The sequence below is a fragment of the Lepidochelys kempii genome, chromosome 2 (genome assembly GCF_965140265.1).
Source record: "Lepidochelys kempii isolate rLepKem1 chromosome 2, rLepKem1.hap2, whole genome shotgun sequence".
Taxonomy (NCBI): domain Eukaryota; kingdom Metazoa; phylum Chordata; order Testudines; family Cheloniidae; genus Lepidochelys; species Lepidochelys kempii.
The window spans coordinates 114,261,324-114,279,059 of NC_133257.1; the positions used below are offsets into that span (position 1 = coordinate 114,261,324).

Consider the following 17,736-nt stretch of genomic DNA (forward strand, 5'->3'; position numbering starts at 1 on the left):
GCTCTTTGCAGCACATATTTAAACACTATGTGATTTAATTATTAAATAACCTAAATTAACAACCAGTCAGGATGCTTTTGCTATGTTATTAACCAAATTAAGTGATCAACTTGCACTATTAACTTATTTGCTGTGAGAATATTAGTTGTGTGTGTGTGTGTGTGTGTGTACACACAAAATATTTCTTGTCATACTGTTTATGTGCATGCAGCCATCTGTGGGTCCAGCTAGTCATTGGCAAACAATACACAATTATTTGTACTTGGATGTGCAAATTTGATCAGTATCATTAGAGTTTAGAAACTGACAATTCCATGTACAGAAAGCATGTTCATGAACATTTGATTAGAGAAGCTGAATCAGAACATAACTTGCACTCAGTCACAACAACATTTAAATGTAGTGATGACATAATTCATGCAGAGGTTACTGTGCAGCTACAGAGCAGAAATCAAATACATGAAGTAGCAGAACATCAAGCGTCTGGAAGAATACGCACCACAGATTGATATCAAATTTAAGTGATTATTTTGGCTTTGATCCCTTTATATTGTTGATTGTCAACCTTTGTACAGGCATGCTATTACACAAAGAAAATGGCAATACATACAGCTTTAAGATCAATTTATTTATAAGTGCATGAAACAGGTTACAGAACATTATTAAAATACTGGCTTGGGGATTTGTATTTTTTTTTAACCAATGTTTAATCAAATAAATCTGTACAATGAGTACTGTCTACATACTGGGTTAATTTGTAAGTTACTGTATATAGATCATTACCAAAGATTTCCTCCAGTATGTTACAAAGATGAAAACTGCATAAAGACCCCCTGAAATCTTATGACTAGACAGGGCAATGTCAATTGTGCATCACTGCTTTGTAGCTGAAGCAATGGAGTGGAAATATGTGCAGAAAAATTTGCTTTAATCTAAAGTAATATGCCAACTTTTATTGCTACCCTTTGAAGAAAATGAGAGGTGAATGTGCTGTGAGAAACAGAGAAAAAACATTTGTATGGCTATACTAAGATCATTACTGCAATTAAAATACAGAAGATTAACTGCAAAACTTTTATAGTCAAGAAATTATTGTAGGTTCATAGTAAGGTTTATACACAAATACGGAAATAAAAAAGTTGCTTTTATAAAAATTTTAAAAGTATACAATATTTACAGATTGTTAGGTATCATCCATGGAAGTATTTTAATCTTAAATTAGAGCTAAACTATTATATAACATGCAGTACATACAGATATAACTAACTTTAAACATACTGTTTCACACAACGTAATATGAATAATTTCTCAATTAAATTACCTCTCAACTCTCACTATTCTTGCTATCTTTAAGCTTTACAATAAACCTCAGGGCAAATTTTCAGCTAATGTAAGTTTGTGTCATCTGAGAATCTGGCCTTTATTTCTAAAAGAGGAACATACTATAGACTAGGAATCACATAACACTTTCTCCACCTCCATTTTTCTAATGCCTGGAGAAGCTGCATCTACTAGGTTTCCTATAATTGAACATTATTATTTAAATCATGGTTGACCAAAAGCCAAAATAAATTCAATCCAAATCGATCTTTATCAGCTTGCTACTGCAATGACTATTAAGACTAGATTTTTAATTTTATTAATCCTCTCAGAAATCCTATTCTTCTCCCTTTTATCTGATTACATAAGGGCCAAGTGATGTCTGATTTTTTTCAGCTGATTCAAGATGTTCACATATGGTGGGAACTAGCTTAGCCCTAATGGTTCTTTTGAAGAGTCTCTACTGGATTCTTAAATATTTTTTAAAAAAAAACTTAAAAGTTCCGGCCTTCATAGACTGTATTGTTGCAACTAAAACTCTAAGGCAGGGGTAGTCAATTATTTTTTGTCAAAAGTTCAAATTTCTTAGTCAAGGTCCACATTCCAGAGAAAATAAAAAAAACAACAATCATAGTAAGTAAATAAAAATATTTTGTGGTCCATTCAAAAGCACCTGGCATTCTGGATTTGGCCTATGGTCCGCCTTTTGACTATCCCTGCTCTGAGGATTACCAGAAATGTACACAATCAATGTACTTTCATAGGTCAAGAGAAATGTTAAGCATTTTTTAACTTGTAGTTTGATTTTTACTATATCAATATATACAACTTATATAGTTTACACAGTTTTTAAATGGGAAGAACAAACACCTGTCAACCTAACCATTCTTACCAACATTCCTCTGAAAACAGATGACATTATTTAAGACAATAACTAAATTACCAGTATCAAGCTAAGGGGCTAGCTTTCAGAGAAAAATGGCTTTATTTAGATCAGTCAATAATTACTTATTCAGTTAATCTTCAGCGTTTATTGAAAAAAATGTTAGTTATTTAGTTTGGCTTATAGATTAGTTTCCCCAGCTCATAATAGAAGCTGGAAGAGCAAATGCTGATTCATTTTGATTACTGATAAAGGGAATAGTTAACATTCATGCAGTTTTAGTGATTTAATCTCAAATATAAACAAATTTTCCTACTTCTGATAGATTTTTTTCAGTGTAATAGATCATGGAATTGAAAGATGAACATTTGAGGTGAAAAACTTCTTGTAAGAGGAATATTTCTGTAGATATCCTCACATACTTCTACTCTAAAATCAATTACTTTTAGCTCTGCTGTAGTTGGAAATTACTTTGAAGTAAAATAGCACTGCGGGGTCTGATGTTGCATCTCTTTTAATTACACTACATATTAAACTTTCATGTAAACTAAGCATAAGGATGGCTTTAACTGCTTCAACTTTTACAGTCTGGAATCAAGCCATGGTCTTTCTGGTTCACGAATCACCGTAAGTAGGTAGTAAGGATTCTGCAGGCCACGGTCTGCAGTTACAATGCACGGAACCAAATGGAATTTACTTTAAAAAATTTGTTGGCAGGCAAGATTGAATAGAAACTAGCTTGTTTTCACACAGCTGTGTTGGGTCTCTACCTCTGTCAAGAGTGAAAAGGTAACAAGAGCTTTGTCACTCGAGTAAACAAAACAGGGTAAAATACACCCATCCACAGAGGCTAGCGCAAGGCCTATGTACCACCGAAGGCCCACTTAAGCTGTACTTTGAGGGCATAAAGGGGGATTTCAGCAGTGCATTGACCTTGTGCTGGCCACTATATTAGAGTGAATTTTACTCAGGAGATCTGCTTGCTGTGGATGATGAGTTGATGCATTTTTTTAAATGATCACTTTTGGGATTTAAATTCACAATATTGTTTATTTTTGGAATGTCAGTGAAATATGTACAGTTCCATTTAACAGAATACTCAAGCAGCTCATGGACACTTGTCTTACCTTCTGTATTTATTTTAAACTAGAATCTACAAGTCCAAAATCAGAAGACTGGTCAAAGCTCCAACATATGATGGATCAGATGGTTTAGCTACAGATATTATTTTGGACTGTAATTACAACTATAACTTCAAGTTTCAAGTATACATACAACAAAACCAACTCCTACAGTAGAAAGAAATGGTTGTCAGATATGTGAAGAGGGGATTATAAAACTGATTCCTTTCAATTGCAATGCAGAATATTTCCTTAGCAAGTCATTATTTGAAATGCCCCTGCTAAACTAATGGAATGATGTGTTAAATTAGGCTATGTGAGGATATCCCAAAAGTTAATTTTAGGTGGTGAATTTGAAAGCTAGAAATAGACCTACTGTCCAAGAGCGTCAACAACTAATTTTTAGTTCCTTAAATGTAGTCCATAAAAAAGAGAAGAGACTACACAAAAAATGGTTAAGAGGCAAGGGGGTGCCCAGGAGAAATACTACCAATACATCAGCTACATGGAAGAATTGAGAGCAAGTCTTAATCTTATTGTGAGTATAAGGATCTAATATTTTTGTCTGCATGGAAACTTCCACCTTCACAAATGTATGTGGAAGGGAATAGGGTTTGTGTCAGTTTCTTTCAACTGCTGACACAATGGAGATTGTTAAGTATATCAGTAGTGAAAACAAATAATCCCAATTTTAAAATAAGGTAACTTGAAAACAAAGTTTGTCTGAAAATTCTGTGCCTGTTAGTTACATATAAGATTACTGTAATTCAAAGTTTGTGAAAAAATATTTTACTCAATGTCTATTTGACAGCACTGCATATAATCAGTTTCACCTTTAACATACCTTTATAAACAGGGGAGAAGAAAAATTCTTATAAAAGAAATTTTAAATAATCAGGACGCGTTATTTAAGTTGTTCTACAGAAACTGGAATTTAAAATATGAATCAATTTTTGAGACAATTCAAGTTAAGAGTCCCTTTAAACAGTTCAAAATTATTCCTCTTCCCTCCAATTTGAAATTTTCTGGGGTGCTCTCTCCTTCCCCTCTATTTTGCATCTGACAAGTTCCTGAAGACTTGAGTGTGGTGAAGTGAGGTTCCTGCTCATCAGGCATCTCCTCTCCAATACTCTGCAGTCAGAGATTGGGGAAGGGGATAGGTCTGAAACCTGCCCCAGAATTACAGGCTGAGCAGCTGCAGGACTGAGGCTTCTGCTCTGCATGTTGAGCCACTAGGGGTATGTCTACACAGCAACATAAGGCCATGTAAGCAACGTAAGTCCCCCTGGCATCCACACCCCAATCACGTAGGGCTCAAACCTAGGGCTCCAGGACCCTGCAGGGCTGGAGGGTCCGAGCCCATATTAAGCTGCGACTGTGTGTCCAAATCCTATTGCTTTCCCATGTGTATGCGGCCCCTGACTTGACTCAGGTTCCAGAAGTCCTCCAGATGTATTCCAGAGTTCCTGGGAGCAACGTCCTTAGCCCTCTTGGTATCCGCTCTACTCTCTGGCCCCCTCTGGGCCTACATGTGCAAGGGCACCTGGGCAGCATGCGCACTGTCAGGGTGGCAAGTGGGAGCCAGCCCCAAAATTTCCCTGCAGCCTCCCCGAGTGGTGGCTCCAGCTTTTGCTCCTCCTCGCTGCTGTGCAGAGCTTGCCTGGAGCAGGGAGCAAAGCTGACAGGGATCCAGACTGCCAGGATCAGAAAGTTACTCACCTTGTGCAGGAATGTAGGTTCTTTGAGATGTGTCTCTCTATGGGTACTCCACTTTAGGTCTTTGGGTGCCCTTGCACTTGTAATCGGAGATTTGTGGTAGCAGTGCCCGGCTGGATCGCACATGCGCGGTCCCCGTCTCGTACCACCTCAGGCAGTTAACTGGCGCTGTGTGACCAACACCCCCTCAGTTCCTTTTCTACTGCAGAGATTAAGTGATAAACTCTGAAGCAGAGGTGAGGAGGGAGGGTAGTGGAGCACCTACAGGGACACACATCTCGAAGAACCTACAACAAGGTGAGTAACTTTCTCTTCTTCTTCAAGTGCTGTGCCTATGGGTGCTCTGCTTTAGGTGACTTTGGAGCAGTACCCTCTGGTGGAAGAAGGGGGCTTCGGAGTTGAAGTCATGACAGAAGACAGCACAGTGAGTCTGAAAGAGGCATCAGATGTTGCCTCTTGCTCTAATGAGTAATGCTGCGTAAAAGTATGGGCTGAAGCGCAGGTTACAGCCCTACAGATGTCCATGATAAATACGTTGTTAAGGAAAGCAAGAGGTCGATGTTTATGCTGTGTCTGTGTGGGACATAGTTTAAACGGAGCCATGCTTGCAGGCAACACGTGTAATCTTGTGCATCTGATGACGAAGGTCACGGCAACCATGTGGCCAAGAAGTTGCAGGCAAGTCCTGTCAGATACCCGTGGACTGTTTCATGTCGTGGATATGAGGTTGATTAGAGTGAGAAAACGTTGCCTTCGTAGAGAGGCTATGGCCTTGTGTTAGCCGACGGCCAAGGATGTTTGGTGAGGTGCCAGCTATGCCCGTTTATACCACCCGTGACTTTAACCGCTAGGACGCACTGTCCCTTCGCGGCGGGCAGCCCGGGCTAGGCTGACGGATGCCCCAAGGTCCTAACCACCCGTGACTTTAACTGCTAGAGCTCAGAGCTCCTTCGCAGCGGGCAGTCAATACTGACTGACAGGTGCCCCAATGGCAGCACTAAGAGCCTCTCCACACCCGTGACTTTAACTGCTAGAGCTCAGAGCTCCTTCGCAGCAGGCAGCCAGGATTGACTGACAGGTGCCCCAAGAGTTTGCCCCGTGGAGGCGGCACAACTCAACGCTAGGCTCTTAGTACTCTCACCTAATGGCCAGGCTTTAGAGCCAAAACGGCTGAGGTTCTTTAATTGTGTTGGCTGCTTTACAGTAAACCAGAGAAAACAAGTCAGGCTTATGCATAAATGGTTACCAAAAATTTATTAAGCTAGATTCTAATCATGTGGTTACAAAATTGCTAGTGCCTACTTATTTAAATGTAGAGATGTTACACACACAAACAAGTTACAAAACTGAAGCCACAATCCCAAAGAAAGAAAACAAAGTATAGAGCTCTATTTCAAAATATGTGTACACTAAAGATAGGAGATCAGGTGTGGGTGCTTCTTACCCTCCTTGCATCTCTCGATTCCAGCGGTGCCAAGCCAGGATCGGTCACTCAATTCCACGGAAAGACGAATAAGGGACAAGGCGTAGGGACCCTCTTAGCTGCAGAAGCCTTGGGAGGCTGTCACTTATCTGACCAGCAGATAGATAGTGAAAGCACTCAAAAATCATGGTGCTGTAGGTCCCCTACTTATACCTCTGTACTCCTTTATTCTCTTTCTCCTTTCTTATGCCAAATTGAGGCTGGTCTGTCGGGGTGACGCCAGCTTTCACAAGAGTAGTTTACACTTGCAAAGGAGAGAAACAATAAGTTTCGACTACTGGACATTTCTTTTATCAGGGTAAATATTTTCCCAACTAGGATGTTGGTGTGTGTGCATCACGCTATTTAGTAGGGGCTAACAGCCATGTCTGTCACAGGGCCTCTGCCTGCTGTGAGCTTAATCGTTGTATCTGTTCCCAGAGGCACATTGTAGCAGCACACCTGTGCTTTCACAGCTTCAAAGGCTGTGCTGGAATATATGTTAAGTGCCCTGTTCCTGCTTCCTCCTGTGTTTCCAGCAATGCTGGTCTGAGAGGGGGGGGGGCTGGCTGTCTGGCTACACCTTGGGAGAACTGAGATGGGCCCCAATGAACTCCAACTCTTGCACTAGTATTAGAGTGGACTTTTGTGCATTTATTTGGAGTCCTAATCTCGTGAAGAGGGTCACCATCTGTTTGGCGGCTTGTAACACTGCTTGCCGTGTTGGTGCTTTCAGCAGACAGTCGTCCAAGTTCGAGATTATCATGATTCCGTTTCTGCTGAGGTAGGCAGCAACCACTGCTAGTACATTTGAAAAAACTTGAGGGGCATTGGATAGGTCAAAAGGAAGAACCTTGTATTGGAAATGTTCCTGTCCAAAAGTAAATCAGAGAAACCTCCAAAGTGAGGGATGGATTGTTATATGAAAATACGCATCCTGGAGGTCGAGGGCCGAGAACCAATCCACTCTTTCTAGTGCTGGAATTATGGTGCCTAGGGTGACCATTTTGAAGTGCTGTGTCTTCACGAACTTGTTGAGTCACCGTAGATCAAGTATGGGTCTCCACCCACCCAACTTTTTCTTTATGAGAAAATAGTGGGAATAAAAATCCCCTCTCTCTGTGTCTTGTTGGAACAGGTTCTACTGCTCCTAGATTTATGAGATGGATTACCTCTTGACACAGTAGATGCTCATGAGAGGGGTCCCTGAACAGGGATGGGAGGGATGGTGAATAAGGGGTTTGAAAAGAAAGGGGCTGGAGTAACCAGTTGTATGATTTCTAGCACCCATCTGTCAGATGTGATCGTTTTCTAGATTGGATAAAATGGAACTAGGCGATCTCTGAAAGGTCAGGAGAGAGTAGACGTCTTCAGCACAGAAAGACATGGAGCTCTTGGGCCCTCAACAAAAGCTTCAAATTTGTTGCCTGGATGTCTATGGCTGCGACGCTGCTGCTGAAAAAATAGGCTGTCATCTTCTCAATGGCCTCTGACTCTCATATGCCGGTGTTGCTGTGAATACGGAGCATGGCTGTAACGCTGAGGGGCATAGTAACAATGCAGCTTGGAGGGCTGTTCCAGAGAAGAGTTGTCCCTGATAAAACTCCTGAAAATTGTTCTTATCTTTGGAAATAAAGTCAATAAATTCAGAAAACTGTGTAGTAGTAGTTGTAATCATATTTTGCCAGCAAGGTCTCATAATTGGCTATCCGGAGATGTAGTGTAGCCAAAGAGTAAACCCTGTGGCTGAAAAGGTCAAGCCTTTTCCAGTCCTTATCATAAGGTGTGTGCTTGGGCTGCTGTTGCCTGTCACATTCATGGAATGCGTCAACCACCAGTGATTTGAGTGCCATATGGGAGAAGAGGAAGTCTGTGCCTTTCACTGGCACATAATATTTTTTGTCAAGCCTTCTTGCAGGTTGGAGGAGCAGTTGCAGGGGTCTGACAAATGGTCTTGACAGGTTCCATTATTGCATTGTTCATAGGTAAAGCAATTTTGAAAGAAGAGGATGTATTCAAAATGTCCACTAGTTTGTGCTGTATCACCTGGACCTCTTCCAGAGAGATGTCCAGTGAACTTGCTACCCTTTTAAGTAGGTCCTGGAATTGTTTGAAATCATCCCCCATATTAGGAGGAAGAGGCATGACGGTGGAGGAGGCACAATTCTTACTGGTGGCTGCTCTCACTTTTCCTAAAATATTGAATTATCTTTAGGAAAACAAAATAAATATGCATATATACATGTCCAAATCATTGTAATTTATTTATTGCTAGCTAGTAAGTCTGTTGCTAAAAGTGATATTAACAAACATACAAATACCACTTTTCACAGCAGACTTACTCAGCCCTGGCAAGCCTGGGGACAAATTAAGCCCTGGATGGAGAGTTGGGGAGGGAGTGGGTGCCAGGCAAGATGGGGGTGGGTGGCTGGGGGAGGCAGTGGGGGGCTTGAGCCTGAACCAGAGCCAAAAGTCATGGGGCCCGGGGACAGAGCCTGAAACCGTGTGGCTGGAGCAGGCCTGTGACTGCGCAGCCAGAGCCCGGAGCTGGAGTCCAAAGCCCCATGGCCAGAGCCTGCTGCCCCACCACCACAGCACTGAAGCTCAAAGCCTGAGCCCTACCACCCCTGGGAAGGAAAAGAACTCACCATCTGCCTGCTCCTACAGCATTGTGCCTCAGCTGACTCCAGGTGGAGGCCCCAGCAACCAAACACCAAGGCAGTGCATCCAAGAGAAACAGTGAAAGGAAGGTGGAGGATGCGCTACTTCGCCCACCCATCTACAGCCCAGAAGGCTGTGGCCGCAAGAAAACCCACTAGTGGCTGTATTTGAGAAACATTGCCATAGGAGGCCAGGGGAAGAGAATATGAAAGTTGTCCCTGCCTAATCTGCCTTTGACCATCAAATAGCTAAAAAAATTAACAAAAAGTTGTCCTGCTCGGGGGGGGGGGGGGGGGGGGGGGAGAAAAAAAATCAGAGACGGGAGAATTGCAGGGGCCTTTTAAATGTTCCAAAAATCATTGCAACTCAGCAAATGAATTTAAGGTTCTTAAAATATAGGTCACGTGTTCCCTAGAAAAGAACTGATTGCCAAACACAGTAACATGTTTCATGGGTAACAGATACTATATGCAGAAACGGGGGGAGGGGGGGGAGACAAAAACAACTACTCTAAAGATGCAGCAGTTTAAACAAAATCTTTACATGTATTTAACAGCTACAATAAAGGCCGAAGAGATTAGCTGGGGTTTAATGGCTGGTTAGATCATTAATGCATAGAAAACACCCAGTGCCTCACAACTCTTACTAGTTATCTCACACACACACACACACACAATACCACTGTAGTTTGGATAAGCACACTGAGATTTCTCCTTACCTCAAGTACCTTGGTCTGAAAAATTCAGGCTGCAAGCCTCATAACAATTGTCTTCCTAATTTTGGCCATGACAAAAATACCATAACAGGTTCTCTTTATTTCCACTTCCAAAGTGAGCACAGCAATTGAACAAAACCTGATAGAGTGAGTGTATCATTTTCTGAGTTATGGTGCAATTTGGTCCATTTATTTTACCTAAAGCGAGATTCACCCATCCTTAATTACAACCCAGAATACTACCACATCTCAAGAGCAAAACTTCAAGTCTTTTTCCTGATCATCTTGCTATAGGGTGTGATTATAATGAACTACTTTGGATGACCATGTACAGCGCCATAAAGCTAATACATTAATGATGCAATATTACGTTTTAATGTATTAAAGGCATATTAAAATATGCTCAGTGAATGAAATGTCAAAACACACATGCAAGTGAAAAAGAAGTTTACAAACATAAGGACAGATTTTCTAAACAGTTATTATACAAAAAGCTATTTACTAGATGGTACTATGTACAACAAAAAAGACATGTAATTAAAATAAAAATCAACTGATCATACAAAAACAAAAAAACAGAACAAATGAATAGCAAAGTGCAAAACTAAAAGAATCATTATTTCCCTTAGATTAAAACAATCACAATTCAATGAACATTAGAAATATATTTATACTGCTATGTAACATTACAGATAAAGACAGAAGTATAAATCACTCTTTGGTCCCCGTGTTCGTACATTAAAACTGGTTTAACTACTGTCATTTGTTGCTGTAAACAACTGAGGAGTATGCCCAGAATTACATTGCTAACCATGGTACATAGAGATCAGTTCAATAAACATAAGAAGATTATCACCAAAAATTAAAAAGATCTGTAATATTTTCTTCATATAATACAGCTGTTCTAGCTATCTGAAAACAGAATTCTTCTTTTTTTATAGTGATGCATAGCTAATAATTAGAGTGAGCTGGTATTTAAATCTTGAAAAACCAAAAGAGCTTCTATCTTAAAGTTACAAGTGGTTGAAGTTTCTTCACATCAATTACCACACTGCCATTCTTCCAAAGACCAGAATTGTGTAGATATATTGCACTTCTACACTACTGTAGTGAATAATAACCATCAAGCGTATCCATTTAGGGCCATTCATATAAAAGATGCCTTGGTCTTGAAATACTGCACAGTACTATTACAATAAAAGAAATAACACTGTCCCAAGAAATTTACTCTGAGATGTTGTGTGAATTACTAGCATGCGCAAATTCTAAAATATATTTTTCACAAAATGGATTATAAAAAGACCATTCCCGGTTATTACGTGTATACATTTAGACTATTACCATTTTTTATAATAAGGGCCCAAGAGTGTAACAGCCATCTAACTCCCAAAAGCAGTCAATGGAATAAAACTTCAGGGCTGAAACTGATCTATTTCTTTCAAAGGCATAAGGCTACTGAAGATGTTTTCACCACTGGTAACTGCTTGTTCATTCAAATACTATATTTTAATGTGGAAAGGCAATAAGTTAATACTGTACTTTGTGACAAGCTAGTCATCCTCATATCTCCCCCATAAAGGAGAGCAGTTAAGAATTCTTCCTCAGAGTTGATAGTTTTGTCCTATTGACATTTGGTGAGCCACTTGGACATTGACTGCCTACTGTTGCTAAACATTAATACCATATAGTACACATAGACAACTAAGCAACTCAGACCATATTTTAGAGAGTGACAATTCTGTATGCAACGTATATATTTTTTAAACCTAATACATGCTTGAGCTAAAGATCATTCAACAGCTGGTCCTAATATTGCAGAGGTTTCCTCCTCTGAAAAATGCTGACCTATATCATAAGGTGGCACACATTAGCAAACACTTCACTGGCACCTCAATTGAGGTGAAAAGCACAGTTTACCATTCAATGAAATTTTAATTTTCATTCAAACTTCTGAACTTAGTAATGGTGTCTTTTGTAGTCATTGGCTTAATACGGTGAGACTGAAGAGTAATGGTGTCTTTTGTAGTCATTGGCTTAATACGGTGAGACTGAAGATGTTAAATTGTCATAAAACAACGTTATGAATAGAACAGCAAGTTAGTTAGATGTGCAAAAAAATCTGAAATCTAAGATGCAGCTTTCTAGTGAAAGTTAAGAAGTCTTGAAATTATTCAAGTTACCGAAGACTATGTTTTAGGAAAGGAATTTTTAGATCCAGACAAAACGTGGTTCCATAGTTTGTCACGTCATAAGAATTCATTACTCCTCCCAGTACTTCTGTTGATTAAACCATTGCATCAGATAACCAAATCTGTTAGTAAAAGCAACAAGAGAACAAGCAGTAAGAGGACAGTAAAATTATTTAAATTCCTTCCCCTAAAATCTCTCTCTCCAAGGCACATTAAATTAGAAAGAACATAACTTCAGTTATTTTATTTATACTAAGTTTTTTTTTTAAGTCAGTGAGTTGACTATCTGCAATCAATTATTTTTCATAAATTAAGTTATTGAGAAAAATTTAAATAATTATCTACAGATAGCAGCAGCCTACCAATTACGAATAATAACTGATAAACTAATGTTTATGGAGGAAAAATGGTAAAATCAGATTTTAATTTATTGTATTTTGAAGCAGTGAGCAAAGTGATTTTTAAGTAACCATTGTGACAGTGTCCTTTTGATAGTGCTGCAAATACTACTGTTTCAACAGGCCTGGAATAATCTTGGACATCATGACAGCAACACCTTTGGTGCATAAGCCCTCCCTCTCTATGCACACATTTATTCAACTGTTGTAAAGTACTCCACTGAAGCAGGATATGAATGATTCCCTCTTTCCTCACACAGACCTTCTTGCCCTTCTGAATTCTGCACTCCTGTAATATTTTAAAATTTCTATTCACTTTGAACCATTTTATATGTGCATTTTACATGCATATTACCACTGTTCCTTTTAAAGTAGAAAGAACACAAGTCTACTGAAAGCTAAATATCTGAAAACTCCACATAGGATAAAATGTGTTCAGAAATGAGGAAGTTCATGCATCGCACTATTGTTCCAGTTTTGATACTGATAGACCAGATCTTAACATTAAATTTACCATTTTTGTTCAGCAGAATACTGGAACAATCATGTACCAAACATAAAATATTTCTTAAAATCCCTTTCAATTTTTTCTTTGTTGTTTCTTTACTTGTTTTTTTAATTCTCTTTCAAAGCCTAGATCAGACCATGTTTTAAACATTAGATGTTTCAGAATTAAAGACTGGTTCTGGTTTTTAAATATCATTAAAAAGAAGATTTAATTGCAACAAGTAACTTCTCTGACATCACACTGGAAACAACTTCTTTCTTTGAAGATAAACACAAGTACCTTTTTCAGAAGGGTTAATGAATACCTACATTTCAAACAAAATTTATGAGTAAAGGAATAATTTAAATTTCATTTGTAAATATACATAATAGATTGTACTTAGTTTGCCCTACTCACAGTCTGCTTGATGATTTTTGGACTGATAAAATACCAAGTATGTAGAAATAAAACCATTAAAATCTCTTTTCTATAGGTGGTGAACCTCACAGAATTGCTTCACTAAAGTCCTCCTACATATAGTGCTAACCACATGAATTTTATGAACAGAGCTGCTGCAGTCCTATATCCCAGTAATACTCATGTACAGTTAAAAAAACAAGTAGTTACTTCATATGCTGAATGGGGTAACACTCAGCATTGAGTAGGATTGAGTTAAACAAATGCAAGTACCTTACTAGTTTACCTGAATTAATGTGGAATATATTCACAGCACTCCTCTATTACTACAATTTCAAATGTTCACACTATCAATAGTTAAAAAATTAAACTTCAAGTTTGGCACATGTACCTATTCTTCAGAAATGTCCCTGTATTTCAACACTGTTAAGAACAATGATCTCATCATCAAGTGTTAACCTGATTGGCAGCTCTTCAAGGTGCTTTATCTCACAACTTCACATACATTAATTGCACCTTTCCTGTGACTGAGGCACATAAGGTGCAGAGCAGTAGTAAAACAGTGTGGACACTAGAGGGCAGTCCTTTCCCACTTGACTGAACTTCTAGATTTGAAGTTCAGGTCCCATATTCTTCCTGTTGCACTAATCCATGTCCGCCAGCCACTGAAGCCACTTTCAGGAAACTTCTCTGCAGACAACAGGTTTCCTTATATCAACTGACTGTTTTCACAGAAGTCTCAAAGTGTAGCAAGAATCCTTGAAAATGAGATAATCAATGTCAGTACTGTCTGTCCAACTCCAAATACCAGTGCTTCCAAAGGAGCCATGTTCTTCCCTGCTACTCTGTAAATTCCAGCTACTGCTGCACCTAGAATCACAAGAAAAAACATGTGAAATTATTACACGAACAAAAGGTCAAAGCGGAGGCTTATGATGATTAATATCAGGTCTCAACATATTCTATTAGCAAACCTGTTATCAAACTATTACTGCAGAATTATTAACACCAATTTGCTTTACTTCTCTCACTGTCATGATAGGCATTAAGTATAGTTTCCCAGCTGAAGTGCAGTTTTTAAAAACCTAGGAAATTACACACATATATACAAATGTTCCTAACTTTCAAACAAATACTTATACATTTTATGTACTTATTTTTGTAATTTGTTAAGTTTTGCAGTTTCCTCAGACATTTTCACACTATTTATCTTTGTGTAAAGAAGCCTTGCAAAATTGCCAAGAAAATTTACCAACTGATACAGTCTACTTGTATCCCCTTATAACAATGCTTATAATGAAGAAAATAATAGTTTTATTCACTCCATCAAAAACATTTGAATTTTGCAAAGCTCAGATACAGTAAAATATTTATATCACCCAACAATGTTCTACATTTCAACTGGGTTCCCCTCCCCATAAACTATTTTTAGTGAGACTAAACTCAATTTCATCATAGCAAGTCAGTATCATTCTGACTTACCAGTGCTAAAATCTTTAAGAGTTGTATTAGAGGTAGATAAAAAAACATAATACTAGTAAATGTTGCAATATCACTCAGCAGAATATATGAAAAAGAATATCAATATAATGTTCTATATAATGTTTAACAGCGAGGAAATAATTTTTCTTGCACTTCTGCATGGGGGCTTTCATCAAAAGTCTGTATAGCACCAAGAGGCCAAGATAGGTTCTTGGTACACTAAAAAAATAGAATACCATACTGTAAATTAACCAGACTGCTACTAGCTTGCTAATATCACATGCAGTATGTGAGATTTCACAAATCAAGATCAAAGAATAAAATCATGCAGTCTTATTCACCAGTGATGTAATATGAGTAAAAGTGACATTATTAGCAGTGAACAACAGTTGGGAATAACATGCACTGCTATACCAGTGATGAAGCTATGAACCAGGAACATTAGGTTTTGCTGTATAACATTTAATCTTTGCCTTCCAAAATAGTGCTAGATGTTTCCGTTACAATGAAACTCAGTCCTGCTTAGTGTACCTTTGCAGTCTGTCAGTAGAAGAATATAAGAGCCTGCAACAGTTCTGTTAAGAGCAACTAATTTTTCTATTTGCTATCCCATGTGCTAGCATGATCTGGATCACAGTAATCCATTTTCAGTGCACCTTCTTTTTCATGCCTTCAGAAAACATATGGAGGGCAACACATCCTATTTCAGCATTAGAAGCAGTTTCTTAAAGGAATAAAAGGTTGGTGGAATGGTACACATTTAGTATGGAAAATGTACATGCCACTTTATTACAGTTCAGTACTTAAAGATCACAAGGAAAAGAAACAGCCTATTCAGGCTCCAGAAAGTAGGGAGAACATATGGACACTATTTGACATTAATGAAGACAGGTTTAGTTGAAACATGAAAAGAGCCCTTTGTAGGGTCAATGTATCATGGGATGGTGTGCCAAAGTAAACAGAAGCAAGGAATATTAACTTTAAGGAAAAACACTACTTTGAACTGATTTTCAGGCTCAACATGTCTAATTATGTATCTAATTTGGCACCTTCTAAAACCAGAAAATCTTGTTTTCATACCAACCATAGTGCATGCTGCTATTCCAAATCACAAAGTACTGTGTTCAAAACAATACACTCCATGTAGGTATTACTGGGGTTGGTTAGGTTAAAAGGGATTTTTTTTATTCTCAGAAAAACTATTCTGTGCTGCCATCTACAGTATCTCACCAGAAATACCACGCTTATATTATTTCAACCACCTGGGACAAACTCTTTCCTAAATGTTTCTTGCCTATTCACTGTCAAAATCAAACAGATTCTTTAGACAGAGCCCTTCTTCCTGCATTTGAGAGCATTTCTGTTGGTGAATGCACCCCAAACTGAAATCCAGCTGCTTGGTTTTAACAAACAGCATTCCTAAAAAATGGTCTCAAATTCTAGTGTCTTAATAGTTGGGACAGAGATTGAAGAGCTCTTGAAAGGCTTGCAATATTTAGATGAAAAAAAGTCATTGCTGTTAAAAGTCTCTCAAACTACCAAAGTTTGAGAGGTTAATCTATTCTTGTCAAATTCAAATTAGGGTGTGTCCAGCATTTGCATTTTATAAACAGAGGAAAATTGGAATGGAGCCAAAAAACACACTGGTTGAAGTCTGCCAACATAATAAACAGAAAAGTAAGCAGCAAATAAGTAGGGGAGCAAAGAGAGAAAACAACATCTGAGGAATATATGTATCAAAAATTCCTGCATCTAGAACATTGTGGCAAGAAGAAAAGAGATATGCATGACATTGTCCAATGTTGTTTAATCAATATCTTACAGCTTCTTGTCTACAAACATTAAATTCCATTAGACAACTTGCATGCTCTGTCAACATTTAGTTGTAGTGCAGTTAACAAATATTCCTTCTCCTGGCACAGAGATTCTGGACTTCCTGCCAATTAGTGGGACAGGATTTCCCATTTGTCAAATTACAATTTCTTTATTTAAATAAGCTATTCTGCATTTCCCAAAAACACAACAGAAGCAGGAGATGTGAAATGTAAAATGGAAACTCAAGTTGGTCTTGTCACGTGGAAATAATTACTTTAAATTTAACCTAGCTGAAGTACAATACTAAACAGGAAAAGGATGGAATACCTCAATTCACATCACAATTTGCAATGCAGTAAACTATTAAGAAGGGGAAAAAAATCATTTCATGGCCATAGCTGATCTTAACAAGTTTACTACAGCCTGCTGTGCAGGTTAAGCAGCAGTGTTCTCTGCCACTTGCCAAAACAGACAATACCTGCTAATAAAATTATTTTGCTCCTCTAGTATCTTGATTAGCAGCTAGTGATGCAGTGTTCTAAGCCAGCCCTTGGAAATGATGCACTGAAAGATTGAGGAGTACAGCACATTCAAAAAACATGGCAATGTGCATTATTTACACAAAAACAAATTTTGCCTACTTGTTATAAAGTTTTTCCACAAGACAGAACTCTCAGACAAACAACTGGGTTGCTCCTCCTTTTATGCATAAAGGAAGTGAATCCGTTCCAATAAAAAAAACATAATGTCTTTAAATTCCAACCCCAGTACCATATCTCTCCAGCTTCAACTATCGCAGTACATTAAAAAACACCTTATGTAAGTGTGACCCACAGTAAGAGCCATCTAGATCATTCTAAAAAAAAAAAAAAAAAAAAAAAAAAAGGCAATTCTGGATTGGGAAGTAAACTGCAATGAAAATACCCTTTAAGGCACGGATACCTAAAGGCTTGGAATAATTATGGTAACTAGTAACTTCCTGAATGGGGTGGCAGATATCTATCAGGAATCACTGCCAGTGTATGGACAGAGTGTGTACAGTTTATGTGACTTTATTCTTTTGCTTTTAC

General features: G+C 38.3%; 1 protein-coding gene across 1 annotated transcript in view; it reads right to left on the reverse strand.

The window, feature by feature from the left end:
* Positions 1-609: 609 nt before the first annotated feature.
* The window catches only part of TMEM170B (transmembrane protein 170B), a 36,586-nt gene continuing 19,459 nt past the window's right edge, over positions 610-17,736 (reverse strand). The window contains exon 3 of the mRNA XM_073332056.1: positions 610-14,239. Within this exon, the coding sequence (XP_073188157.1) occupies positions 14,109-14,239 (131 nt within the window). The 3' untranslated portion in view covers positions 610-14,108. The remainder of the gene's footprint in view (positions 14,240-17,736) is intronic.